The sequence below is a fragment of the Gavialis gangeticus genome, unplaced genomic scaffold (genome assembly GCF_001723915.1).
Source record: "Gavialis gangeticus isolate Ggan-Ray unplaced genomic scaffold, GavGan_comp1, whole genome shotgun sequence".
NCBI lineage: Eukaryota > Metazoa > Chordata > Crocodylia > Gavialidae > Gavialis > Gavialis gangeticus.
The window spans coordinates 3,466,725-3,493,983 of NW_017729012.1; the positions used below are offsets into that span (position 1 = coordinate 3,466,725).

A 27,259-nucleotide genomic window follows, 5' to 3' on the forward strand; every position below is an offset into this window, starting at 1 on the left:
CCAAGTCTTAATCAGTAAATTAAAATATTAACTTAAAAATAAATACAAGTCCACTTGTGCCAGCCCTGGTTCTGCAAAGCACATGCCTACACTGAAGTCAGTAGGACTTCCAGAGAGTACTAAACAGGGACCCTAATTAACAAAGCAACTGAGAAAACTTAAGAAGCTGGATTGTTCCTCAGCTGATGGGGGACCACAAGGGAGTCTCCTCTCTCCTTCCTGCTTCTGACCCATGCACGAGTTAGTGAGAACAGGGTGGGAGAACATGAAGGCTAAGCACCCAGGGGCAGGGTTAGACTTCCTTGGCCAGGGACACTAGTGCTTCTCAGCACCAACAGGGCAGCTGGTAATCTGCATGCTACCTTCTGTGCTATGGTCTTCCAGGCCTCTCCATGGCTGGGACTCAATCTCGTCCAGTTTTCATTCCAGCTGATGACAAAACTGGAATTGACTTCAGTCCGAACTGGCTCTAGCCCCAGTTGTTTCCGGGAACTTGGGTTTATTTTTTCCCCGCTCCAGATGCACAGTTTGGCACCTCCCTTGACTTGCTATGTGAATTAGGTTTCTGATTGTTTTGGGCCCATGAAAATGTACCCAGTACAAACACAGTACAGCCACAATTGTTTGAGGGGCAACCTAAGGCTCCACAGAAGTTCGGATCCCAGGCACTTTGCTGGGTGATGTGTACAGGATGTGCAAAACCAGAAACCACTCAAGCAACAACAAAATGACAAGGCAGTCCAAGCAGAGTGCTGTTCGTCTTGCTTACGCCTGCTAGTACATAGGTAGTAGGAGTTAGACAGTAACTGCAAGACCATTTCAAGGAAGAAGTTACAGCCTGTTGAAATGCTTCAGAAATGAACACAGATGGCCATGTTAGATAGCAATTTTTTCTTGCAGACAGGAGTTGTTATTCAAGCCAACAGCCCACACCAAGAGGAAAGGCAGGAAAGAGGAACTCATGGAGTGTTGGTTATGTCCCAAGGTTAAATTTGGTGTGATTTGTTTTGCCTTTAAGTGAGAGGTGATTGTCCAAGTTGCCGATTAGAATACAACACATGGAAGCATGCAAGGCAGACCCAGTTATTGCATCAGTAGCTACAACCTATAAAGAAATATGGAGGAAAAGACACAATAAGAATTAGTTTGCAGTCACCAGAAGCAAGCCCTTAAGAACTATACACTGTAAAGCTAATACCAAGATTAAACAAGATTTTAGTGTTCTGAAACAACAGCTAGGAGCAGGTTGGTTTCAGGGGGCACTAATTCAGATGCAAACATCAGTTACTATTGACACAAGTGTTTCAGGTCGAAAGCACGCAAGGGAAAGGTGGCATCCCGTTAGGACAAGCTATACAAACTACTCCAAGAGCTTGTCTACTCAAGGGAAACAACTGTTCTCCAATAGTTTCATATCCAGACCCTAATACAGAATAAAAGTGCTTTTATTTCAGAGTCATAAACTTGTTTTGGAAATATACCATTCCAGAATCACCTGGCTTTCCCCATATGTCATTGTGGTTGTAACCATCCAGAGACTATGCAAGTAGTTAAGATCTAGGAGGAGATGTGTCTTACTGGATCAGCTTTACAGTTGGGAGAGCTTGTTGTTTTAACATATATTTTCCTGCATGAATAGTCTAAGCTAGTCCAGCACAGCTATTACGGAAGAGCTACTTGAGTCAGCTTCCCTAGAGAGAAGCTCCAAATGACCACTTTGACGCTTCTAGGAAATGCTGGCTTAGTGAAAAGGGGCCATATTGTTCATGACCATTCAAGGTGGCTCCCAGATCCTTTACTGTGTGGAAAAACAAGGCACTAGACAGAAGCACTGAGACCTGGTTGAATACTGTGCTCTTTTTTGCTGTAATTATCTACAGCAAAGAGAGGAGACTTCCCAGATGGTCACTAGTCTAGCAAACTCAAGAGAAGCAGCTCAGCAAACCCAGTGCTGCAAATGTAGTGTACAAGTAAGTCCTTTACGCAAAATTCAGGGAGGGGGAATGGTAAGCAGATAGGTAAAGCCTTTTACCTCTGGCTGACAGGTTAGGATCAAGCAGAGGCTGGTTGTGGTTGAATGTTCTTCTGAAGTGATTCAAGGAGTTAGGTAGAGTGAGGAGGTGAACACAGCCCTCTCCCCACGATCTGTGGGCAGTTGCATCCTGAACTAGGTGTTGCCACTTCTGCCCAGTCAAAGAGGGCTTGGGGTCTACACAGCCTTCTCCTAACAGTCCCTTCAAAAAGGGCTGGGGCAGCTCGGGGAACATGGGGCTGGAGGGGTTTCCCGGTTCCCGGGTTGCTATTGCAGACAACTGTCGCAGAATTACAGAATCCTAGTTAAGGTTTTATGCCCTTCCTGCTTCCTATTAGAGGACGTTGGTCATCTTAGAAACCACGTGAGTGTTAGGTAGGTCCCTTGTGACAATTTTCCAAAGCATGCACGTTCCTACAACTTCAAGTGCCCAGATAACTTTAAATATCTTGGCCAAAATCCCAAAAGAGAAAAAGCTATTGATTTTTATGCTTTACAACTTAAAGATAGTACCCATTCATACTGACAAGTATGTGCTTTAAAGGCCAGTGCAAGGTTGTTTCTGTCTAGTATGATCTCCTCGAGTACAATCTGCCAAGAGCCCATTCATCTCTATTGTAAGGACAGGCCTAATCTTGTAACTGAATTCCCACCAACTTCACTGGCATGCAGAAAACAGGAACTGGCCTGTCGCTTACAAGCTTGCCCTGGCTCCCTAGATGAAAGGCGGGTTTAAGCATTTTTTGGAATCAGAAAAAAGCAACGCTGACCAAAGCACAAAAATGCAGCTGCACAAAACACAAGGATGTGAGTAAGCCTTAGTGTCAACCATTCTATGAGACTCAACATTTGCAATGTTGTGATTAAACACAAAGAGCCTAATTTCACGCAACAGCAGGATGGACTAGGGCTAAAGCTTACTCTTGAAATCACTCCACTGTTGCTTCTGAAGTGTTCAGGTACAAGCAGATACTCTGCCTTTCTAGTACCACGCCACTGAATTGTGACTAACTGGTGCTACTTTTCATGCCACTTCTCTAACAAACCCAGATTTCTTTAAAACAGTTACTGGAACAGGACAGGGATAAAAGGTTCAGAGTGCTTTAGGCATGGAGCAGATTGATGCAAAGGGAGAATACAGAGCAAGCGCTATTTATCAATGAAGGGACAGTAAATGTTCAATCTCTGATTGTAGAGTCCTTTTGTATAGTAGTGATGCCAGGGTCTTGGAGGAAGCATTCGCATTTCAGAGCATTGCAAAAGATCCGAAGTGTTCAGTGTCAGGTTAGATCGAACAGTGATGACCCATTCAAGAAAAGAAACATCAGGAAGTGCCACGATTGCAACAAACAGCAGCATTCAAGGAATTATGGCAAGGTGCCACAGGAGGGTTGCGAACAGTTAAGAGATGGGTGAGGATGATTGAACCATCGGGGAGGAAAAGAGAGAAAACAGAAAAAAAATTAGAGGTTCAGCTCATGAAGATGAGTGAAGTATTCTGCAAGTGTGCTCTGGTTTGAGAGGACCCTGGCACCTGAGCAGCTGCTTAACCCCCGCTGTATACACTCATTCTTGAAATTGGAGTGGCTCTTTAATTCTGGAAATCATTATGGATCCTTTAATGCACTTCTGCTACAGCCAGAGCTGAAACTCCAGTTGTGGGAATGAGCAGGTTTGGGCCTGGAGCTCAAATTTCCCTCTCCAAAGCATAGGCGACATGCCCCTCCAGATTTCTGCATCAGTGGGGCCAGCACTGGGCAGCAGCAGGACAGGTGGTGCGGAGTTGTCAACACTTATATAACACCTATGCTCTGTTTAATATCAAGATGAAGCGACTCTTTCTAACCCAAAGTAGTCCTGACATTTTCCCCAGGATGCATTACCTCTTCTAATCGCTCTCCCTGTCTGAATGACTGAAAGGGGGACAGACACCCCAAGCAACGGTGGATACTCACTCTGCTGACTTCCAGAAGTGTCCCGGATGCGACAGCCGCCTGTTCAGTTTTGGCAGTTTTTCAAGCATATCCATGAGGAGAGTAAAGCTGGGTCTCTCGCCCAGGTCAAAAGCCCAGCATGCCGAGAGGATTTCCTGGGGAGGACATGTCCAGGTGTCATTCTCTCCACTTGCAACAGACTGCCTGACCTGCAGCTCTGAGGGTTTCCATTGTTTAGGTGACCAGCTTGAGACACTTCACACGTGCCACACTTAGCAGATGTTCGGCAGCTTTGGAAAGCCCCGTTCTTGCAAGCGGGGTGCCCAAACTCCAGGGTACCCTCTCTTGACTGCCATCTGCTTTTGCACCTCAGAGCCTTGCTTTTAACCAAGAGTGGGTGCCTGTAGAGTAGGTGGAAGTGCCCCCCCTTGTGTCCCACACCTCTCCCCCACCATGTCCTGCACAGATCCCAAACCAAGTTCTGCCTGTGGACCTCTGGAGGCTAGAGTGAAATGCTTTCCCAACAGGTGGATGGGGTACCAAGTCCCCTGCAGGTCCCCCCACCGCTGCTCTATGCAGCTTGGAGGCAAAGACTGCATTGAAACAACTGGTTCAGATAACTGGTGTCTGGCTAATGGACTCTGTCCTGAAGGGCTGGTGACCCAGGGCTGAACTGGGACCATCCTTCTCCCATTCCCTGCTCCTTAGCTGAAAAAAAGTGTATTTAGCTGAAGCATTAAGCTTCCTTCCCTGTGCCAGACTGGCCGTCGACTCTGCACAGCAGCAGGCCAGAGAGATTGCTGCAGACTCCACTTACGCTGACTTCTTTGCCCAGGCTGATCGTAGCCAGGACTTGCTTCACGCCCTCGCCGCTCCCGATTTGCCAGATGAGGGCCTCGGCAGGCTGGCTCTCGAACGGCCAGTCTCGGGCCTGGAGCTCGTACCACACAGTCCTGCAAAGTCAATGAAGATGTTCAGCCACACCCCACTCTTGGGAGGAGGCTAAGCACGGTCATCCTCACTTCTACAGATGGGCAGATCCCCTGCTGGCCTGTGCCTTGGACTTCCTCAGCCATACAGGATAAGAGAGACAGATCTCTCACCTCCCCATGCTGGGCCTTGACTCCAAGGCCACCCCTTCTCTTCTGGCAGCTACCTTGCGCCTGTATGCTCTGTAACAAAGGATCCTGCAGCATGGATGGCAAGCCCATAGCTATTCATCTTCCTGGGCTACCAGTCCTATCCCAACACCTGTCAGATCAACTATTCTTTTCTTGGAGACCTTGGATAATCTAGCAGGTTACCACTCCTAAGATGTAGCTGTGTGTCTAGCTCTTACCCAAAAGCATAGACATCCGCAGCTTTGGAGAAGGGTAGCTTGTCTTCATCCTTCCCAGGAGCCATCTCACGAACTATCTCAGGGGCCAGATAGCACAACCAGTCATGGGGCAGCTTCAGTTCATTCTCTCGTCTGAATCTAAGGAGAGGAAGCAAGATTAGTTAACTGCTCTTGTGCTACAGCTGAATGCAGTGAATTTGACTGAACAGAGCCTACAGCAACTTGGAAAAAGCTGATCACTGTTTTTTCTTTTTGTGCGCATCTGTTTTTTAATGGTTTAAAATTTCCTTGCGTGGTTAATTACTTTAAGGATTCTCCCAAACCTCCATATTGGGTCTAACTCAGTTGGCTCTTTTCCAGCCTTTGGGAAGCCCTCTTTGGTTTCTGTTCTCTGAGGCTATGCAAGGACCTGCTCAGCCTGGGTCAGGCCCATTTTACACAGCATAAGCCAGGCGGCCTGACAGACCGAAAGCAGCAGGGAAAAAAAATGTAGTGCAGTGAATTCTGGCCATGTCCTTGATTCCTCCTCCACAACATCTCTCAGTGCTAGGGGGCAGAAGCAGGATCGGCCTGCTTGTGGAAGGCCTTGTGGAATGGGGTCGAAGTGCACTTCCATTTGTTGTTAAAATGACTACATTGCTAGAATGCATCCACATGGTACTGGTTTTTTTGTTATGCCATTAGGTATAAGGCCTCAGCTTAATTCTCAGTCCCCTGTGCCTGAAGCCAATAGTTACTCCCCATTGATACCAACTGAAAATGGAACGTGCCCCCTCTCCAACTGTTCACTGGAAAATGGACTGAACAGTTTATTAACTTACCTTCCTTCCTGGACCACACCTGAAATCCCAAACAGGCCAAAATCTGTGATCACAACTTTTCCATTTTCATAGAAAACATTCTTGGACTTCAGATCTTTGTGCACAATCCCCTTTGCGTGAAGATAGCCCATGCCCTATAAAATAATTAAAAGTAATCATCACCTAAGGTGGCCTCTTTTTCCACGCTGCCCTGTTGTACTTCAGCATCTTAAATGCATTTGCCTTTAATGCATCACTGTTATCCAGCTTTTGTTAGAGGAGAGCTTCCAGTGAGCTGCTTTCATAGAGGTAGGCTGACACTGGCAGCAAAGCCAACAAACCAAATGCTTCAGGAAGCAGAGTAGTATTTTCCTCTTTGGCTTCAACAGCATTTAGTATGGGCTGCAATCCAGCCCACTTCATGTATCTGCCAAAACTGGTGCAAGAGGGAGACTTCAGAGTAATACCAGAATGATAGCAAACCCCGAGTCTGCAAACAGAAGGCCTGAAACAGCTCACAGGTGAGACCTCCCTTTCTTCACTCCTCCCAGGGGTGATCAAATAAGCAGTGGCTATTGCTTCGCTGCTGACTGTTGCAGCAGCTAGGATGGGGAAGCAGGTGTGGAAGAGATTTGCGCAGTGGAAGATGCAAAAAAGGGATGGAGAAATGAGCAAAGGGAAAAGGCCTAAGACAGCACTGATCAAACACCAGCCCACACCGAGTAGTGCTGAATGCGGCCAAGTTCAGCACCCTTGGCACGTGGCTCAGCCATTCTATAAACGGCTGGATCTCCGCATTCTCAGTCACGTCGAGCAAGTTAATGAATGACCACCTCTAAGTCACTTTCAAGTCTGGCAGTGAAGAACAGAACAGCAGCCTGCCCAAGTCCCAGCTCCGAGCCTCGAGACCTCTTCAGGAGTGGGGCTGCCTCTGATCCAAGATAAATTTGAAGTGCAAGGTCCCTGCTCAGCGGAAAGAGTCTTCCTGCCCCAAAGACCCATTTTCTGCCTAAATAACAACTCCACGTGTCAACTAAAGCAACCTGGAAGTTTGTGCACAATCCCAAGGAACCAACTACACCAAGGGAGCCAAACAGAGCCCAGGCAGAGGACCTATCTTGCAAACATTAACTCATGCATGTCAGGGATTGAGATTAGTTCAGTTTTCATCGGTGAGGTGAAGCCCAGATAAGACAGGAAACAACACGGGCTCCCTTCCTTTGCATTCCAAGCAGTTGGGGAAAGGGCTGACATGCCTGGCAGCACTGCTCTCAAAATAAAAGCCTGTAATTGGAGTAAATCCAGAGCAGGATTGTCCTCTGATAGCAAGCAGGCACTTGCAGGAGCAAATGAGGGAGCATCATGACATTAGGCTTCTTTCTCTTATGGTAGCAGGGTTCTTACCATAAGTCTCATCTGCTCAGGGATATTCCCCATCTGCAGGCATGTCATAATCACCCTATTGCAGATGTTTACGGTACTGGGATAAAAGATCTGTGGGGCAGATTCCTAGTTAGTATGGTGTCATCCCAGCCCCCTTCACATCTACCTTCAATGGAGCTGTGATAACCTGCACCACTGAGGACCTGCTCCCCTCAAAACAGCAGCTTGCATTGCTTCTCGTAGGGTAACTATTCTTGTGGTTGGTCAATTAAGCCTGAATCCTAAAAGTAGAGAAGGCCTAGAACAAGTGGACTGTCACATCTTTGCTCAAAGGAGCTGCAGACACCAGTGACCTTTCAGATAAGCCAGGCCTGCAGTTCGGGCAGTAAAATTCCATCTCCTTGTAAGATTTCCTCCAATTTAGTTTGCTCTTAATGATGTAATTAATAAAAAGCTTCTCATATAAAAGATGTTGCTTGTATTTGCCTAGAGAACACGCTTACCTTTATGATCTCCTGTGCAATCTGCCGGGTTTTATTAATATCCAGGGATATCTTGGGATCCCTTACGAACGAGTGAAGTGTCCTTCCTTTGCAAAAGCTAAGGGAGAGGGAAAAAAAAAGAAAGAGACAATCCTTGTGAGAAAAAAACCTGGGAGTGTTGCCAGTCCCGTCCCTAATGGGACCAGAATTCCTGCACACTCCCAGGATGTCAGAAACAGTTTCTGGAAAGCTCGTGGTACACTAAGGCCCCCTTAAGATATTCTGCACACATTAAAGGGTCTAGAAGTATAATATTTACACTTATGCTAAAGCTTGCTAACCCAAATTCTCATTTACACTGCTCCAGCAGCTGTTAAGTCCAGTTTCCAACACATGTGTTGGCACTGGGACTTTGAGCATCTAAACAACTAAATGTGCATTGTACACTAATAGCTGAAATGGGGAGGCACGAGTAACTTTTTCCATTTCTTGCTTCATTTTGGCATTTCCTCAAATCCTGTTTGGAAGCGAAACAGAAAAAGCAAAACCCATAGCTCATCTGATATTCTGCAACTACCACTTAACACAGTTTTCCTTTTTCAAGCATCTGCTCCTCTCATCAGGAAAATTAAATTTAAACACTTTAGCTACTTAACACATGCTGGGGGGGGGAAGGGAGCACGTGTATAGGCAGCCTTGTTTTCTGAATAGAAAAGGTGAGAATAATGGTTCTCTCCAGACTGGGTTGCATTTTCCTCCTAATGCTCTTAGGGCTACCACTATAGTAAGTTACTACGTGTGAGTGAGGGCATCAGTTTTTCTTCTACTTGAGCAACCAAACCAAAGGGAAGCATTGAAGGGTTGATCCCGACGCTGCTGAAAAAGCAGCGGACTGGGTTTTTACCAGTAATCTTGGTCTAACAGCTACGTGCGGTACTGGCACAGAAAGCACTACTGAGAAGTCCCAAGGCCAGCAAACTGCAAATGGGGTAGAAATTATGAGTCATGGAAAAAGGCCAGGAAAACAATGCCAACTCTTAATGGTGTTTTCCTGTAGCTACTCTGATTGCAACTGTAAATCTCAACCCACCAGAAGGGAGGGAGACGTGCACTGCAAAGGGTGCTGAAATAACAGTTGGGTCAAAATTTTGAGAGACTGCATTAAAATAGTTAGAATTGGATCTTCTAAAGGAGGCAGATGTTGTGGGCCGAGTCCCCTCTCACATCACCTGCCTCAGTGGCATATTCCCAGCCACGTAATTGCAGTTTCTTTGGAGTTTGGGCAGTTACAGATTCCATCACACCCTGCTGCAAAACAAAAGACTGCCCTGCACAAGAACCTGCCGAAAGCAAAAGGGAGGGAGAGGAGGTGGCCCTGCTGCGCAGACAGCCGACTTGTCTCCATTGCTATCAGGCCAGATATCTGAACATGACAGCAGCACAAGCTGCAACTGCTGTCCTTACCTGGTGATGATTGCTAAATGAGGGGGATGCATGCAAGCTCCCATGAAGAGCACCACGTTCTCATGCCGGGTCTGCCTGTAGTTCATCACCTCCTTCTTGAAGAGCTTGAGATGGTCCTGATTGTTTCCATCCGTCTCCAGGAGCCTGATTGCCACCTCTCCATGCCACTTGCCCCTGTAAACCCTCCCCCAGCGCCCTTGCCCGATGGGGTCCCCCAGATCAATCTGCTCGAAGGGAATGTCCCACTCCTGCAGGTAGACACTAGTTTGGCTGGCCTTGCGAGAAATCATCCCTTTCCAGCGTGGCCGCCTGTTCGGCAAGTCATCTATCTCATCGTCGTCGTCTTCAGGTTCAGATTTATTCAACTCTTGTTCTTCCATCTGTTTTCAGGGAGGAGGGGGAAGAATAATTGAACTAAAGTACCAGCTGCTGGTTAGATAGATTTCTCAGGCCAGTGGAATTGCTTCCCTCAAGCCAGCATAAACCCCAGTAAAGATTAATGATGGGAGTCTGCTCTAAGGGTTGTGTGTGCTGACTAGACTTGGCTAAGTGCCCAAAAACCTCACTCCTTATCCAGGCTTCATCATTTATGGAGTCCAGTTGGAAAGGCTGGAAGAACAGCCTGCCTCAAGATATTTCACCCCTTCTGGCTAGAGCCAGAGGGTTCAACCACAGGCAATGCTGAGCCACTGACTCCAACACCCACATACATACACATGGCTCAGCACATCTCCAGATCTGGCCCTAAGTTGCGGCCAAAAAAAGTAACGTTCTTAAAAGGGAGAAGCCCAAATCTTCATGTAGTTCATGACAACACCCTATTGGAGCCTGGAATGAGGTTCTAGTGTTGGGCCAGACCCCAAGCCCACAGGGAAAGCAGTTGAAGAGCCCCCCGTGAAGACAGCAGTCTTTGAATTAAAACCTGTATTCACCTACCCATACAGCAGTCTGCTTGGGTTTTCAAACAGCAGAGCACTTCAGGAAGTCCGACATGAAGCACTCAAACTGTACTGGTGAATGCTACGGCACTGCTCAGGCACTTCAGGTTAAACATGTGCTTGAGGGTGCTGCTGTGCGGGAATCTCAATGAGCTGATCTGATGGTTTATGGCAAGTCCAGGATCTTAAACCTACATATGCGGTAGAGGCACATGCTTAACTAGCTCCATCACTGCACCTTGAGATCTTTACCTGAAACCTCCAGCTATGGAACTGCTAACAGTGGTCCTGCCTGTACATTTAGAAATGAGCTCTTTCGCCCAGTCAGAAAGAGCGCAGCTAGAAGACAGGGAAATTACATGCTACCAAGTAAAACTACTCGAGTAGCTGCACAGTTCCAGCACAAGCGGCGAGTTACTAGAGATCGTTCCTAGTACAGACCTCAATTTTATTAGACCGCGCTGCTCTCCAATGGCCATATCTTCCAGGCAAGATCACTGCTATTTAACCCTCCACGGGGCATTTGTGACTATGAGAGGGGATGGGAAAATAGAGACATTTCTGCCTTTGTAAACCTACCTCTGCATCATGGTCTTCAACTCCATCTGGGTCCGGCTGCTCATCAGCACTATCAAGAAAAGACAGCTGTACACTAAAACTAGGACACTGCATTGACTCAAGCTAGAAAGCTGCACGCATTTAGAGCCACATATGGAGTAGAGAATAACTAGACAACATATCTCCAGTAGCAACCCACCCCAGAGACAGACTTTGTTCCCCGGTTAGCCAAAGGGGCTTTTTAAGACTATTTCAGATTTGTAAATGAAACATTACTAAGGCCTTGCCTGCACTAGAAAGCAGAGTGCTTGATATTGCAGCCATAACCAGCAACAGTAAGGCTCTGAATTGTTTTTCATGACATGATGAAAGCTTATGGTTTAGCAGCAAGATATACTATGGCTGGCTGCTGCTGAAATAAGAGCACTAATCTTTCTAGTGTAGATGCACCTACAATGACAAGGATGCTACTGACTTCCCGACACGAGTCTGCCCCACTACAGCTGTGGTCTATACTATGTAGATTGCAAAGAATGGCTGCTCAGAGCTAGAGAGATCACAGTCTGTCAACTGGTAGATCTTACAGCTTCCATTTCACTGGACTTTCCCAATCCCACCCCACCGTCCCCAGGTAGCAAGAAAGTAATGAGAGACCAGCAGCATTAGCACAACTGGATGTTAGAGGCATAGAAGGCTCTAAAAAAAACCCAAAAAACCCCACAACCCACAGGACTTACTGAGAATCATGTATATAAATTGTTGGCAAGGTTATCCAGGCGCCTAAGTTACAAAAAGGGCAAGACAAGATATTCAGCTGGCGCAGTTGTACCAGTGAAACAAGACTACTTGTGCACTAAGACAAGTGCTGGGCTGAATCTACAACAATGCTGCAACCCTGCTTTACAGACTAGAAGCCTCTTCTAGTTGCCAAGATAAAAACGTTAGGTCCTTCCAGTAAAAAAGTAAGATCAGCCTGTGCAGGTCATATTTCAAAGACTGCATAGAGTGATCAAAATTCCAGCAGAGCAGGAAACCTCATCTCGTCTTCTCCTATGAAGCCATATACGTGCCAGCAAATGCAGCTTCAGACAGCCTCCCAGGGCTCTACTCTTGATATGCATTACTCGAGGCTGCCAGAGACCTTCAGCACTCTGGTACTGTCAGTGCCTGCATGAGCCAATATACAGAAAAACAAGGGGGAACAATACAGCAAATTAAGTGCCAGTTAATCTTGGCAGATGTTGTCTTCTGAAGCCCAGAGGCCTATAACTCCAGTTAGATTATTTTCAGACAACTGGGCATAACAGACAGGGCATGTAATAGTGAAATCTCCATCAAAACAGTTCTGATGGAAAGTTGAGTTTCTGTGCCAAAACTATTTTTCATGGGAAGTAAAGCTTTCTGTACAAACTGCCAATGTATTGAAAACCTCTTCCAGGAAACTGAAGTATATGTTCAAAACACAATTTTTTCCCCAGCTTTTGGATTTCTTCAAGAAAATCCAATGCCTTTCTGAGGAAAGGGTAGATAAAATGATTTTCTGGGTTAACGTTTTCAAAGGGAACCGAACCCATTTTTAACCAGCAATAATAATGGTATATTGCTTATTAACGGAAACTTTAACTCTGATTAATATCTCTCTCATTAAATTTCTTTCCCAGAGGTGCTGCAAAGCTTAATATACCTACTAAAGTAGTCAGCAGATGTTATGTGCTTCCCCCAGAGTTGTACTGTCAGAGCACAAAGTTAGTAGCAGAACTCAAAGCACTCTAGAAAAAATAGATTGTAAGTCAGAAGTAGATATGGGAACACAAGGACAGAAGACAATACTTACTTAGTGTTTTCAGCTGTTTCTGGGGGCTGCACTCCTTGTGCTGGGGTGGGAATTTCTAAGAAAGCAGAAAAATTTGCAAATGTAAAACATCCTTTGTACAGATGCCCAGAGCTGAAAACTCTGCAGTTGCAACACTACTGAAGATTTATTTCTTTTCCAGTAAATGCATTACACTACTGATGCTGGTATTTTAACATAATCCTTAAACCATGAGGAGAAAAAGCAGCGCTAACTTATGGGTGTTTGCGTTGATCAAGTCAGATTATTTTCCTGTTCAATTATCTGTAGTATTTTGCTAGTCAATCATCTCATCATCCATTAATTTATACTCTAGTAATGCAAACGCTTACATACATGCTAGATTTAAGGAGTCACCATTTCAACTGAGTCACAACTGGACTTTGTATTAGGGATATACACAAGCATTTACAGTTGGGATCCTTTAGGTCGGCCTATGTGCACTGACTGCAGCTCACTGAGGTCTGTCTGTGTCAGCCTGGATACTGCTAGGAGCGTAACTGTGGCAGCATAAAGCTAAAGCCTGCCCAAGAAGTTAGTAAATGCTAAAGGGAATTAGCCCGTGCCTAACAGCTACAGCTACACTCCTGGCTAGCATTACAGTCCCTGCAGTTTGGGCACAGACATACACTTAGGCACACATTTTTATATGGCTTCTTAATCACACCAGCACTTTCATAGTGAACAAATGACTGACTGGCTGACTGACCACTTGAATCATGTGGATCAGCAGCACCACCCAGTGCTGGTCACAGATGCTCAACAGTTTTTTCTTTAAGGCACCACTCAAGCTTAACTTTCCTAGATAATCCAAGCCTGAGCTGTGTTTCAAAAGCCTTCCACGGGGATCAGTTGAAGACACAAGATTCTGTAACTACCCATTTAGATCAGTTTATTACTCTTCAGTCAAAAATCACTGTTGTCGTTTGTTCAAGGATCTCCAAGTACCATGGATGTGAGAAGAAAGAGGGAGACTATCTGATCAAGTATAATATTAGATTGAGGGCAGGGAAAACTCATTTAAAAATCAACAGATTTCCATTTCAGGGCTAGGGGGACTCTGGTGCTTAGATATTAAATACAGTACTAGTACTCCACTAAGTACTAGTACTTAGATATTAGATACTAGCACTCCACCACTGTTACTCTTCTTTCTCCCTTCCTTGTGCACACTTTCCAATGAAGTCCTTTTAAAAAAAAATGAAGAGGACTAAATGATGCATTAGAGGGAATCTGTTGGTAGTAGTCACAACTGTTGCATCACCTGGATGAACAAACCTAACAATCAACATGGCAACTTTGACATGAAAGGCAAAATGCGGCAGAAAGAGCTAAACTTTTCTTTAAACCCTGGGAACCAGATCCATTTAAAAGGAGTTGTTTTCACTTGTCCCACTAAGAGTCTCATTTGCAGATCCAAAAAACCAGAAGTAACATACTGCAAGGGGACACCACCACTGCATGCAGAACCCTTCAAGTTTCCACAGCTGAACATGGCAATTTCACTTTAAAATGTGAACCAGGATCTCTCGCACCAGGCGAGAATGGTTTGGACTGTTACTGTTTCAGTTCAGATGAGAAAAAGCTTTGATAGTTTGTGTTTAGGCTTTGGAAATGCAGCAGCACCATGGTGGGACAGACAGCATGCAGAAGGCTAAAGACAATTAAAGTTCATGTAGAAGTGGCACCAGCTGGTTAGCAGAATTAAAGCAGTGAACTCACCTGGGAAGATAAATTGTTGTCTGTGGTGAATGTAGTAGGCAGCTTTAAACACAAAAGGACAGCAAAAAAAAAAAAAAGAGAGAGATCACCAGAAAAAAAACAAACAAGTTAGAGTGTCAAAAGACTGCATGAGCAAACGCCCCACACATTCAATGTATTAGTCCCAACTCATTGTTTGAGCAGCAGGTTAGTAGATTACCAGCCTGCACTGCGGGTGGATATCAGCACATGCATTTTAGGGAGCCTGCATATGACAGGTGAAATACAATCATTAGGACAAAGCCAGAATTACTATAGGGAAAGTGGCTAGGTGGGCATGCAGTGGCTAGGACCTCAGGTAGCGCAAAACAGCATACATAATATTGCTAGCATGAGCTCAAAACACTGCTCTTTTCATAGGATGTCAGTCTCGTTCTCCCCATATGGGGGGACGGGGATGGGGGGCTGAAGAGCGGGGAACTGAAGCTTCTTCCCCAAGCCTCCCTGGGACCCCAGCCATGGACATATCCACAAGGACACATTGTGCAGGGTATTCATATCTACCCTGCTTTCTGACTGACTTCAGACTAACATGGCAAACTGTCTCTCCTTGTCTTCAAATGCTAGCTTACACCAGGGGCGGATCTGGCCACCTCAATTTCTTGCTAAGTTTACTCCAAGAAACTGCCAGATGGGTTTCTGTAGATCCATTCCGAGCTCAAATGCTCCTTTTCAGTTATCCCCTTATTTTGGCTATGATCATGGACTATACACATAAAAGTCAAAGGCACCTTTCTACTGCTCTCTCCCCAGACTGGAGGTACAGTCTCCTGCAATGCAGAGAGAACCTCGTTGCTCAAGTCTGAAGAATCCCAAACGTGACACAGAAGTCCTCACCTTAAAGGTAAGGCCCGATGACTGTTTTGACAGTACATGACGTTAAGACTTGGTAGAAAGTGTGACATGTGACACAGCTAAAAGAAACACTGTCCCCCTCTGCTCAACTTCAGCACTTATCAGCAGTCTTTGCTCACACAAGAAGTCCCACTGGCTTCACATAACTCACAAAAATAAGAATTGCAGGACTGCATCTTTATTTGGTAAGACCATCAGGGCAGACATTTCCCCGTGTCGCCTGTGACTGAAGCATTACAAAAATGCTCACTAAAAGAGGCAGAGATTGACCTATGCAATGCATACGGAACAGATTTTATCTTGGTTTCCTTTCCACATTCTGGCTCTGGTAAAATCAACTTGATCATGATATAAGGCCACTGATAAACACAGCAAGCAGCATGCATTTTATAATACAAAGGAGAAACCAGAGGAAGTTATCAATGATTTTTAGTACACCCTTAAAAAAAACAAAAAAAAGGAGGAAACGGAAAGATCAGATCAGAAGAGACTTGTAAACGTTTCTCAGTATGTCTGGTTGGAGAATACTAGGTACAGCCCAAAGACGTTTCAAAACCAGACGCATCTGAAGGGTATGAGCCTGGATCCTCTTGGCTGATATAAGTTCCCACTTCTTAGCTTCATAATATTTAACCAAGGACAAAAAAACATATTCAGACAGTTCCCAGGAAATCCCGGTGAGGAAGGGCCTGAGCAGCAGCCTGGGATTTCACACTGTTCTGCTGTAACAGCAGTTACCTGGGAAGTTAAACCGGCCGTCTCTCTGGCCCATAGGTGAGGGATTCGGTGGAGGCGTCGCGCTGGGAGGGTTGGAAGTCTGGAAAGGTGCTGGAGAGGATGGTGTGGAGGAGGTTGTAGACGATGGGTTGCTGCTGGAATCTAGGTGGTTTATTACTGAGGGATGATCCTGCAAAGGAACAGAAGCTGCTGAATGAGCTGGGTGATGAGTCACCCTCATTTCCCCAGCAAAAAGCATCAGTGAAAAATGTAGCTGGCAACCTGGCTTTCTGTTCAACAAGTAGTTGATGGAACGTGCCTGCCAACACTATTTTTTCCATCTCTAAATCTACAATTTGGTCTTCCTTGGGCAAGCAGAGGAGCTTAGAGCCATGCAAAATGTGCATTTTACAAGTGGAACATGCCACATGTCAAAACCAGGACTCTGAACAGAGATGCCAAAGCCACAACACATAAGGAATAATGCCCCTCGCTATTTCACAATTCAGTTGCTCACAGACACTGACCACCCAAGTGTCATTCCCCACGTACCTTCTTAGTTAGTGCTTTGGGGAGAGTTCCAAACTGCGGCTCTGAAGGTCTATCCACCGGGTTATTGATGTCCGAAGGTACAGACTCCGTCCTCCTTATTTTTGTTACTGAGAGTCAGGAAAACAAGGGAGGAAAAAGACACGGTGGGGGAAAGGTTTTATTCAGACTTATTCTCGTTGCACTATCACAAACAATTGTATATAAAATGCTAGAACCCACAGAAAAACTTACAGGGAAAGAAGGATATTATTCTACAAGCTGGGGCCTCTTTAGTACATTTGTTATGGCATTTTAACCTGTGAACAACAGAGAGAGAGAGAGATTAAAATGACAAGTTATGTCAGGCAATAGAGAATCAAGGCCTCCCTTGTAGGCCTCATGCCAAGTGCAAAGGGAAGCTGGGAAGAGTGCCTGCAGTTTGATGGAGTCCTGCTATCTGAAGTACTTATATGGTCCCTATTAAATCACAGCATCCAAGCACCCTCCTTTTTCAGTGAGGGGGTCCACACAAGCCCCATGAAGTGCTGTTATCCCCATTTTACAGGCAGGGAACACAGGCAAGATCCTCAAAGGTAAGACACCTTGTTCCCATTAGAAGTCCGGGCCTAAGCAATGTGCCCAGGACCATACAGCACGCGTGTGGCAGAGCAGGGACTGAAACCTCAGTCCTGCATGCCCCAAGCTGCTGGATCATGTTTCCTCGTACTTGGTCTCTACAGTTTAGGTAGGACTGTTGATCCCAAAAGCAGCATCACTGCTTAAAGAAATAAAGCCACAGCTTAAAGATACGAAGTCACATGTACGTCATGCCTCAGAGCCAGGAATAGTAATCAAATACGCGTTCATCACACACATAAATAATCCTGAATAATGCTGAAAGACCCTTCAGTCATGGGTCCACCATGGAGCTCACCTGCAGTGCTTGCACTTCACTCCGAACATCATGCTCCTCTGACACACGTGGCACATCTGAGATAACCAAGATTTTGTAGAGAATCTAAGCAGGAGGGAAGGGAAACATTACACTGGGAGAGTCGAAACAAAGCCACTGCGTCAGCCCAACGAGCACTGTAAACTGGCTGCAGTCAGACAACGTGCCCTCTAAGAAAAAGGAAACGGATTCTCTTGGAACTGTTGTTTTCTTTTTTTCCCCCCCTCAATGAAAAGGAGCTGAAGAAAGCCAGCAACAGCATGGAGCTGACATGGGAAGCTTGTGTAGAACAAAAATCTTCTGTACAGGGGGCAAATTCTGCATGAGTGGTCCAGGAGAAAGTTGGAGATGAGCTTGTCTGTCAGGAAAACCACTGAACACACGAATACCCACTTGTTGCTCTCCTCACTGCTGGATCCCACAGCTTTGCAAAGAGGAAACTAAGCTTGCAGAGACCTCTCTCTAGCACAAAACACTGGAGTTACAAACCATTAGCAATCCAGGAAACGCCAAGTTAAAGCTAAACTTCCAAAGAGGGGCACCTAAGCCACCTTAAAATGGCTTCATTTGTCACCACTGCAAGCTCCAATAAAATAGGATGTTGCCCCCTTCTGAACCACCCAGTTGGTTTCCCCTGCGGCTCAAACGGTTTTTGCCATTTACCTGTGTGTGACAGATAAGCCAATGTCTCTTCGTACCATCTGAGGGGATATATGAGGAATATCTGTTGAGGGAGCACATAATGCAATTCAGAAAGAGTACTTGCCTCAAAAAGTGTACCCATGGTTTGAGACAGCTCTATAAATTATATTTCTAAGATAAAAAGCAATACAGCCTTTAAATAGAGCGCGAATACATGGATATATGCTTCTAAAAAAATCAGTGCAGCTTAACATTAGTTTATCTTTGTTCCTAGTTTAGGCTGGGGTATACAGAAGCACTGCGGGGTGGGGGGGCACCCAGTGCCCACTGATTTGACACATGAAATGGGAACCCACCCCTCTCAGCCTTCACCTAACGGGCCAGGGTCCTCTTCAACACTGAGATTAAATTTGTGCAAACTGTACTCCTATTCAGAAATACTTGCTCTCACAGGGCAATTCACTTAACAGGAGGAAAGCACTATACGTACCTTGTAACGTTAGCGAGGGGGTCATTAATAGATGGGCAGGGGGGGATAGCAAACTGCAGCATCCTCTTTTTTTTTTTTTTTTCAAATGTCCAACAAGGGGACAGATTTAATTAGAAAGCTGTTGCATCACATCCTGTCTTACAACTATGAAACAAGAGTTGTTTTCTTAGTAGTGCTTCTCAGCAGGAGGTTTTACACTGCTTCTGCTAAGGAAGGAAATGTCTGTGTTTTACATTTGGGGAAACTGAGGCAGGGAATGAAGGAGTGACTAGACCATGATCACCCAGCAGGCTAGTGGAAGCCGTGGGTTCTAGGTGGCTTAAATCCCAGTCCAGGCCCACGAGCCACACCGCCTCCAAGCACTTGGCTTGACATGAGAATTGAAATGCTTCCTCAGCCTGACAAAGGGTTTTTAAACCCAAAAGCTTGCTAAAAAATTTTTTCCCAACTATTTAAGTTGGTCTAATAAAGGATATCGGATTCACCCAGAGAAGCTTGTCTGCCTAAGAACCTGCCTTACTTTCTTAATGCGATATGCGGTCATGCAAAAATCAAGTTTCCATTAGCAGCCACAGCCCTATCCAGGGACCCTGGAAAATCCATCACTGCAATATCTCATTCTGTCCCTAGATGGCACCAGATCCCTTTTCATGATAACATCATTGAACATTTAAGGCACCCATGTTTTTCAGTGTTATTCATTATGCTTGAATCAGAAACCATTTTTTTTCCCCAAAGATAAGCTTCCTAGGACTACGTAATGGCTCTATTTCTTTAGATGTAAAACGAGGCAATGGTGCCCACAAATGAAGTTAAGGATTTAACTACCGGACATTGATACAAAGGGGTCTGGAATCACAACACTTAAGAAAAAAAACCGTAAGTCAGCTTCAACTTCAGTCCAATCTGTAAAATCTCAAGGTTTCTTTGGATTAATCTTCTGAAGAGCTAGTGTGGACAAAAAGAGGACTGAACCTGCAGCTTGATGCAACTATACCGGGGTGAATGCATCCACAGTGAAGACTTGCAAAGGTAGCAAAGAGGAACATACTGCAGGGTACAGGCACACAACTCCCCCCCTGTGGACAGTGAACTGAAGATGGCCCCAAAGTCTCTTACCGAACCTAGAAGGGGAAAAGAAAACAAACAAACAAACGAACATTTTTGGACATGAATAAATCAGGTAAAGGGAGATACAAACTTCTCCCTGGAGCACACACTGGATTGCAACCTTTCAGGTCGAGGTTTCAAATTCAACCTCTGCTTTTGAAGCATCTCTTCACCTGCCATCAGTCAGTCCTGTGCAAAAGTGACAAAATTCCCCAGAACTTCCTTCGACAAGTTGGTTTGGTCAAGAAGGTTGGGATTTTTCTAAGGGGCATGAGGGCAGGGCACCCAAATAATTATGGTGTCCAAGTGCCTCTGAAAACCTGAGTTACAAGTTCCATGTAAAACAACCAAACCAAAACCCCGAAAACCCCCCACAGAGGACACACAACTCAGAGGACGTGTGAGGTCTGTTTGCCCCATTGAAGTCTCAGCATCAATTAAACGATGCATGAGTCACCACACAGCCTTGGGCCCCACTGAGGTCAGGAGGAGTCTGACTTCAGTAGAATCCAGGATTTTCTCATTGGATTTAAAACAAAAGTTATACGCTGACCGTAGACCTTTTCAGTTCAAAGGCATGCCTTTCATCCATTTTCAAATGGAAGTTATATCCTTGCAGCGATCAGAGACCCAACAGGGCTAGGGGGTCAAGAGAAACTTTACACACCCTCACACTGAAAAGCATAGGATTCATCACATGGCCCCATGTGATTTTTTCAATAAACTCTTTTATGCAGATCAGTGAGCATGACAACGTTGCACCATCAAAATCATGGCTCTGAAGAGAGCTGGGCACTGAGATCCAGCACACGTTGCCTCCATCTTAACTCACAAATTGGCAACCTCCCCATATGTAAGAGGGAATTTCTCTCCTCAGCTCAGGGAGAGCACACAAGCAATTCCCTTGTAAAGGCAATCTGTAAAGCTAGGTCCTTGCTCTGAGTTCTGTGCATTGGTACTGCTTGGTGCCAGCTGCAGTGTTCGGATCTTATCTAGGCTTCCCCATAAATTGGGGTATTTCTTGGCCACTTCCATGTATTAATACAGTGCTTTTTAACCTCCCTCATCTCAGGTTTTCTAAAAAAGCATGTCACAAAACCAAAGCTGACATGCAAATCTGTACACAAAGATCATTTCTTTTGTCACCGAGACACTAAAAATGGGGCAGCTGTTTAAAAGCCCACAGCAAAACCCAGCGTTGAGCAAACAGCAACCCAGTGAACTGCAGAGAATGTAGGTAGGCAGGGTATAATTGCTGGATGTGGCATTTAGGCATGACATTGTTGCAAAAAATGTTATGGGAACCTCAGCAAATGCAAAGTTATCCAAGCCTCAAGGGTAAAAATACAAATCTCAAATAGATTGCAGCCACAAGCCCCCTTCCCATGAATGCTGTGCTGTGGCCTCTGCTTAAGGAGGCTGGTGAAGGAACAGTGGCACTGTGACCAGGTCTCTAGACACCATCTCCTTCAACATCTGGATCCATGAAAATACTGATACTGGTCCAAGCCAGCTTGGTGTAGGAAGTGTGGTGGGAGAGCTGCACAAGAAGTTGCAGGCCTGGCACCCCCGGGGTAAGACTTGTAGGGCATGTATATCTACTTCTCAGTTTCGGTCACTATAGGACACAGGGTCTGTTTCACTCTCCATCACTTCCTGGTTACTTTGGCATCCAAGTTACATGCCTTTGCACTGGAATACTCCATGTAGTCAGCCTCCCCGATAAAACATAGCCCAAGCCCCATGAGCAACGGAGGGACTGTCCCGTACTTACTTTACTGGAGGAAGTTCATCTATCCTGTTGCCCAACTGCGATTCATGGGACTTGCTTCTTGTGAGGGTTGGGAAATTAGGGAACAGATGAAAAACTTTCCGTGAAGGAGGAGGGGGAGTCCGCGGAGGTTTGAACTTTTGTTTCCTCTTTGACTGAGGGGTGGTTGGCGGCGTGATGGTGATGCTATGCGGAGTCCGAGGTGTTACTCTACCGCCATGGGCAGGGAAACTACAAAGGTCCAGGAGGTTGTTATCTGAACAGGCAGAAGGTCCTTGACTCAAGGCCAGAGACTCTGAGGAGGGCAGAGTGGACACTGACACAGAGCGCAGCTGGGGGCTGTTGCCTTTTGCCAGGTGTGATATGCCATGAGTCCACGTGGGTATTGGGGCACAGAAGGGCTCCAGCAGCTGTGCGGAGCTGTTCTCTCGGCGCGCATCAGGAAGGCTCCAGAGTAGATCGTCTTTTAACTCGCCACCTGTTCACCAACGAGATCAGCATTAGCAAAGGATGAAAACCCAACATGGACTTTCTAGAACAGGTTTTTCCCTAGCAGCTGTTTCACTCCTAAGACTTTTCTAACCACCAGCAAAAATTACTCTTAAAATGACTGCAAGGGAAACAGTTCCCCTTTCCTCAACTGCAGCCACGCACTTCAAAAGTTTGTATGGCTGCACTGCCAGCCCGGGGCCAGACCGACAGAGGTACCGGGGCAGCTAAAGATGCTGAACAGTCACCTAATGGTATTCACAAAAGTGTCCCAACAGGTCAAGTGCCTAACTCCCAGTGGAAATCTAGGGGATTTAGGTATTACACTTACAGAAGCCTGTAAATCCCATTTGATAATTATTAGCATGTGTAGAAGTGATAATGCCTCCATAAATGTGGCAGACAGTGAAAGGGAAGGGGAGGGGATCTCTTCTATCAATAATTAGACTGTCATGCCCGTGCCCACTACTGGTGCCTACCAATGGCCATCACTTACTACATGCCAGATATCTTCAATATCAAAGTACAGGTGCTGCCATTAGAGCCAGAGTGCCAGTATTCTTCCCCAAAGTCCCATGTTTATACCCATTTATCAGTCCTACAAAAGCTACTGAGGATGGGCCCTGGACTAAAGTAAACCTCCAGAGCTTTCCAGAGACTACTGCATCTTCTATAAATGCCTCTGCTCAAGGACCTCCTTGAACTTCAGAGGGCTCCTGTGAAGCAGGCCAGTATTACTTGCTCCCAGCAGGCTCCTGTTACGGGAGTGAGATGCTGAGCGACAGGAGCCTGCAGGCAGCAAACTTCCAGCACGTGAAGGGGGATCACTCGCATATTAATAGTTATTGTTATAGTTGTGACAGCACAGGGAAGGAGAGAAGCAAGATTTTGGAAGGCGAGGTAACATCTTTTGTTGGGCAAACTTGACCCTTGTCTCTCAACTATACAAGCTTTCAGGCTTCAAACACCCAACAGCAGGGTGGGAGCCGCTGCAGTCCAAGCTAAGACAACTGCTTCAGTTCAACTTAATTTATGTTAATTATTTTCCCCACTTGGGGGTAGGGGGGAATGGGCAGTTGTCCCTCACAAAATCAAGTACGTGCTTAAGCAATCTGACATCAAGGGCATTAAACATCTTACCTACAATCATAAGAGTCAGTGGCAGAGCTGATAGTAAAACCCACAAGTCCTGGCTCCTAGCTCCCTGCTGGGAAAGATACTCTTCCGAGGAACAAACTTGTAAATACCCCTAGCTTTAGCTCCAGTGTCATGTCTGAGAGGAGACTGTGACACTTTTCCCAATCTATAGGCAATGGCTCTTTTGTCACTGTGCGTGGAAAGTACTTGAAAATCCATCGTGGAAAGATCAGAAGAAAAGGGAAAAACCCAAAAAGGAAAACACAAAATCAAGTTCTTTGCGCACTTTTCCATTTGCTTGTCCCTCCATTCACCAGGGGTATGAATGGTCACGTTACCAAAAGGAAATGACACCTTTCAGCAACAGAATGGGTACCAAGAGGAGATCTGTTGCAGATCAGTAACAGTTTGCTGCAAGCAGCACACGTACAAATCCAAAGGTGTACGCACCGGAAGGCAGAAAATAGCATCATGGGGATCCAAGCATCCGTTTCCAGTGATGCTAGACCAGACCCAGTCACATTTCTGACTTCCCTCCTTGCAGCTTGAAGATTGTGCTGGGTTCTTCCTGGCTCTTACCTCACCAGCAACCTGGATTCTGCAAATGGCATTTAGCCAGCGCTGACGTGCAAAGGAGACCGAACCCAACTGCCCATGAAAAGCAGTGGACTCTGTTGCTTCCAACTGAAGTAAGTTCAGTGACTAAAAGCACACTTTGAACGCTTTCAATCGCTTGGTGCTATTAGATGCCCTACCACAAGGCTGAATTCAGAAAAAAAACCAAAACTGCTGAAAACCCCAAAACACCGAGTTGAGGGATACACCCGCACAGCCGCTCCCTCTGGAGCTGGCAGGGCCCAACAGGAATGATCTGCAAGTTCTGCTGCTGCGAACGCTGCGTTGGACATAGCTATTTGAAGGCTGGGGCATCAGACCCAAACCTCAGGACACAAGAAGCAGGTTTATTACAAAATCAACAGGGGGACATTTCTACGCAGCCATTTCCCAACCGCGGCCTCAGATGCACGCCCAGATCCAGACCGTGTCCATCACTGGAGCCTGACGTGCTTTCGGAAACAAAACTCTGCTTTTGATGCTGGTCACAGAACAAGGCCAGGGAGAAGATGCTCCAGAAATTTTAGGCCATCTTACAGAACAGGAAACAAGAAGGGGGAGCAGAGCAGCTGCCCAATTAGACATTAACTGCACAGAACAAGGACATTTCTACCTGTTTCGGTCACCTTCCTTAAGCAGCTGAGAGCTCCATTGAGCCGGGAACACTCCTCCTCCCTGGCACCACATCTCTTCATGGTTTCTTTCACCTTTGACTCGTTCATTTCCAGCAAGGCATCCAGGGTCAGCTCCTCTGGTATTCTCTGTGAAGAAACAGGTACAAAAAATGGCCACTGGTTTGTTTGATCCAGAGCATTTTCTGTAAAGCTGCCGCCTCACTGTCTGTGATCTGACTCACTCGTTACTCATCTCAGCTGCGATTCTCTCTCTCCAGATCACTGGGTCAGTAGCGACTGCACAGCACACCTCACGCAATGCCTAACAGCTGCTCCACAGGCTTCTCCACAATCCTTTTTCTATCTAAGCTGTACATAGGCAGATGTGGAAATGTGCTTTTTATCAGCAGCATATTACACTTGCTCTCCCAAAAGCATTTGAAGGGACGTTGGGTCCCGATTAGAGCAGTTCGAGTTGTTGAGTCACGATCCCTTATCTCCAGCACGGGAAAAGGGGGATTCCTTTTCACCACAATCTTCAGGAGCAATATTGGACTTTTTTGATCAAAAGCCTGGAAACTTCAGCTACAAATGTTTGGCGGATGCCACCCACAGGGGGGGGGAAAAACCCAACCCAACCTTTTATGTTCAATATAAACCCTATTCTGTCATTTGCAGAAGTTTAATGGTGGAAAAATTATGGAAACCCCTAGGAATATTTCCCAGGAAGATATCCTCATAGAAAGTTATGCCCAGAGCAAGCCACTAATTGGGGGAGAGGAAGAGACAAGGTGGGGAAGGGAGACTGGCATGACAAGGCTCAAATAAGATGAATACAAAAGACCCAGCAGGACAGGAAGCTTAAAAAAAAAGAGCTTGTTTCCTGCACAGGGTCACGTTTTGTTTTAATGCCCTTGTTCAGTGTTTCCAACATAAATTTGCAACAATTCAAATTAAAAAAATAAACTGGCCGGTAGAAGGTATGCAGCATCTGAGCCAAGCATCCCATTCCTAAGAATTCCCCCAAGGCTTTTGCCCAAACTCATGGTTGCCAACTCCCACAATTTAATCACGTTTTACAGCATTTGGGATTTTTCTTAAAGCCCCAACTCCTGGAACCATCTGATTACATGGCTATCCCAACTTCCTTTTAAAAAAATAATAATAATAAAAAAGGGGGAGGAGGGGAGAAGTGGAGGAGTTTCTCACACTTACTATCAGAAAGAAAGAAAAAGCCTGAGAAAATGAATCTTCAAGGCTCAAACCCCAAAGGCAAATAAAAAACAAGAATCAGGGGGGGTCGTAAGCAAAAGAAAGCCTCCTCCAAAAACCTCTGATCATTTTTAATTCGGGTCTCACGATGCCTTTGGGACCTGACTCATGATTTTGAATCCCATTGACGGCCGTGCTGCAGGCAAACCTCCTGAGATTGGACTAGGGTTTCATCCCCTACCCCTGTTCGGAAGCAGCAGTCCCAATAATTTTAGTGAGCTATTTTTAGATAAAGGGAAAATAACCTATCCAGAAAAGACAAAAGAAAAATCTCTATAAAGGACTAGCAAGCATTTGTTCTGCAACACAAGGTGTCTGAATGGGACCAAAATGGCAGGGGACTCACAGAAATGCCCGGGAATTTTGAAATAACAGCAAGCAGAATACGGGACCAGACTAAGCCATGCCTAGGAAGAGCTTGGTGATCTTTTCTTTTCCTTCTATAATCAGTACTAGCAAACAACAACAACAACACAAAGGCCCCAACTGAGACTGCATTATTATTCACTGTCCTGCACGCCTGAATTTACAAGATGCCAAATTTCCCAAATCCCATGGGAGCATTTGGTCTTGAACGATTAACAGCTGGATTTGAAGTGTGGCAAATGAAGACCCCAGTCGACTCACGGGGGATCTTTAACCCGTTCCAAACTTCACCAGTATAAAGGAGACTGAGACATAGAAATGCTTTGGGTCAAACCTGGGACGTCCTTACCCAAACTGGACTGTCTGAGGTTCTCCTATCTCTAGGTTTTGTTGAATAGGAATCAGATTTACTTCTCAAAAGCAGGAGTCCAGACATAAATCACGGTCCAACTGCCTGCAGATTATTTAAATTATTTTAGGTATTCTCAAATGCTCAGCGCATCGTTCCTGGAGTTAACTAACCCGAGGAAAAAATCCACTACAAGGGTTTCTCTCTCACCTTGCACTCAGTAACTCTTCAGCAGGATTTTACCTCCTGCTCTCCAACGCATGTGGCGAGAGCATGCCTCTTCTAGCAAAAAAAAGCCTTTGACTAAGATCTAAATCCTACCGACTTTCAGTAAGACTTAAGCGTCCAAGTCATTTCAGTGCTTTTAAAAGTGTTTACCCTCTGTTTAAAAGCAAAACCCAAAAGCACACGTAGTATGGTTTTGCAGAGAATGTCAGCCTAGGAATTAGTTGTTTCTGCTAGTTCACAAGCAAATTGATCCCTTTGGCTTCTGGCAAAACAGCAAGTCAAGTTACCTTCTAAAGCCAGGTCTTACCACAACTTTGTCCTCCACGCCGAAAACTGAGACAGAGACAGGCGGTGTGTAACTTTTAGTCAATGGGTTCAAAGTTCAGGGCTTTCCCATGCTCACAAAATGGAAAGAAATATTATGAGGTTTCAGCATTTCAAATGAGTCGTGAACAACGTTGCTAATATTTTGTTGCTAGGAACTTGTCGGTCACAAGTGCTATGCTGCTTCCCAAAAAATGTGACGTTGCGATCCAACATCTGCAAACAGGAACAATGTGGGACCAGAGTATGCTTCC

At 45.6% G+C, this 27,259-nt stretch overlaps 1 protein-coding gene across 6 annotated transcripts in view; it reads right to left on the reverse strand.

Annotated features, from left to right (window-relative positions):
* KSR1 (kinase suppressor of ras 1) overlaps positions 1-27,259 on the reverse strand; it is a 104,958-nt gene that overhangs the window by 5,847 nt on the left and 71,852 nt on the right. For 2 of the 6 annotated variants that reach the window (XM_019511050.1, XM_019511055.1), the window contains 17 exons: positions 24,466-24,613; positions 21,615-22,089; positions 19,850-19,854; positions 18,262-18,322; positions 17,581-17,664; positions 16,899-16,963; positions 16,668-16,774; positions 16,137-16,305; positions 14,505-14,546; positions 12,765-12,819; positions 10,952-11,000; positions 9,435-9,814; positions 7,992-8,088; positions 6,127-6,260; positions 5,306-5,443; positions 4,784-4,919; positions 3,988-4,121 (listed from right to left, as the gene is read on the reverse strand). In XM_019511050.1, the coding sequence (XP_019366595.1) occupies positions 3,988-4,121; positions 4,784-4,919; positions 5,306-5,443; positions 6,127-6,260; positions 7,992-8,088; positions 9,435-9,814; positions 10,952-11,000; positions 12,765-12,819; positions 14,505-14,546; positions 16,137-16,305; positions 16,668-16,774; positions 16,899-16,963; positions 17,581-17,664; positions 18,262-18,322; positions 19,850-19,854; positions 21,615-22,089; positions 24,466-24,613 (2,279 nt within the window). Of the gene's footprint in view, positions 1-8; positions 1,106-1,370; positions 3,258-3,983; positions 4,122-4,783; positions 4,920-5,305; positions 5,444-6,126; positions 6,261-7,991; positions 8,089-9,434; positions 9,815-10,951; positions 11,001-12,764; positions 12,820-14,504; positions 14,547-16,136; positions 16,306-16,667; positions 16,775-16,898; positions 16,964-17,580; positions 17,665-18,261; positions 18,323-19,849; positions 19,855-21,614; positions 22,090-24,465; positions 24,614-27,259 lie in introns of those variants that run through there. The other 4 variants (XM_019511053.1, XM_019511051.1, XM_019511054.1 and 1 more) reach the window with 4 other exon arrangements.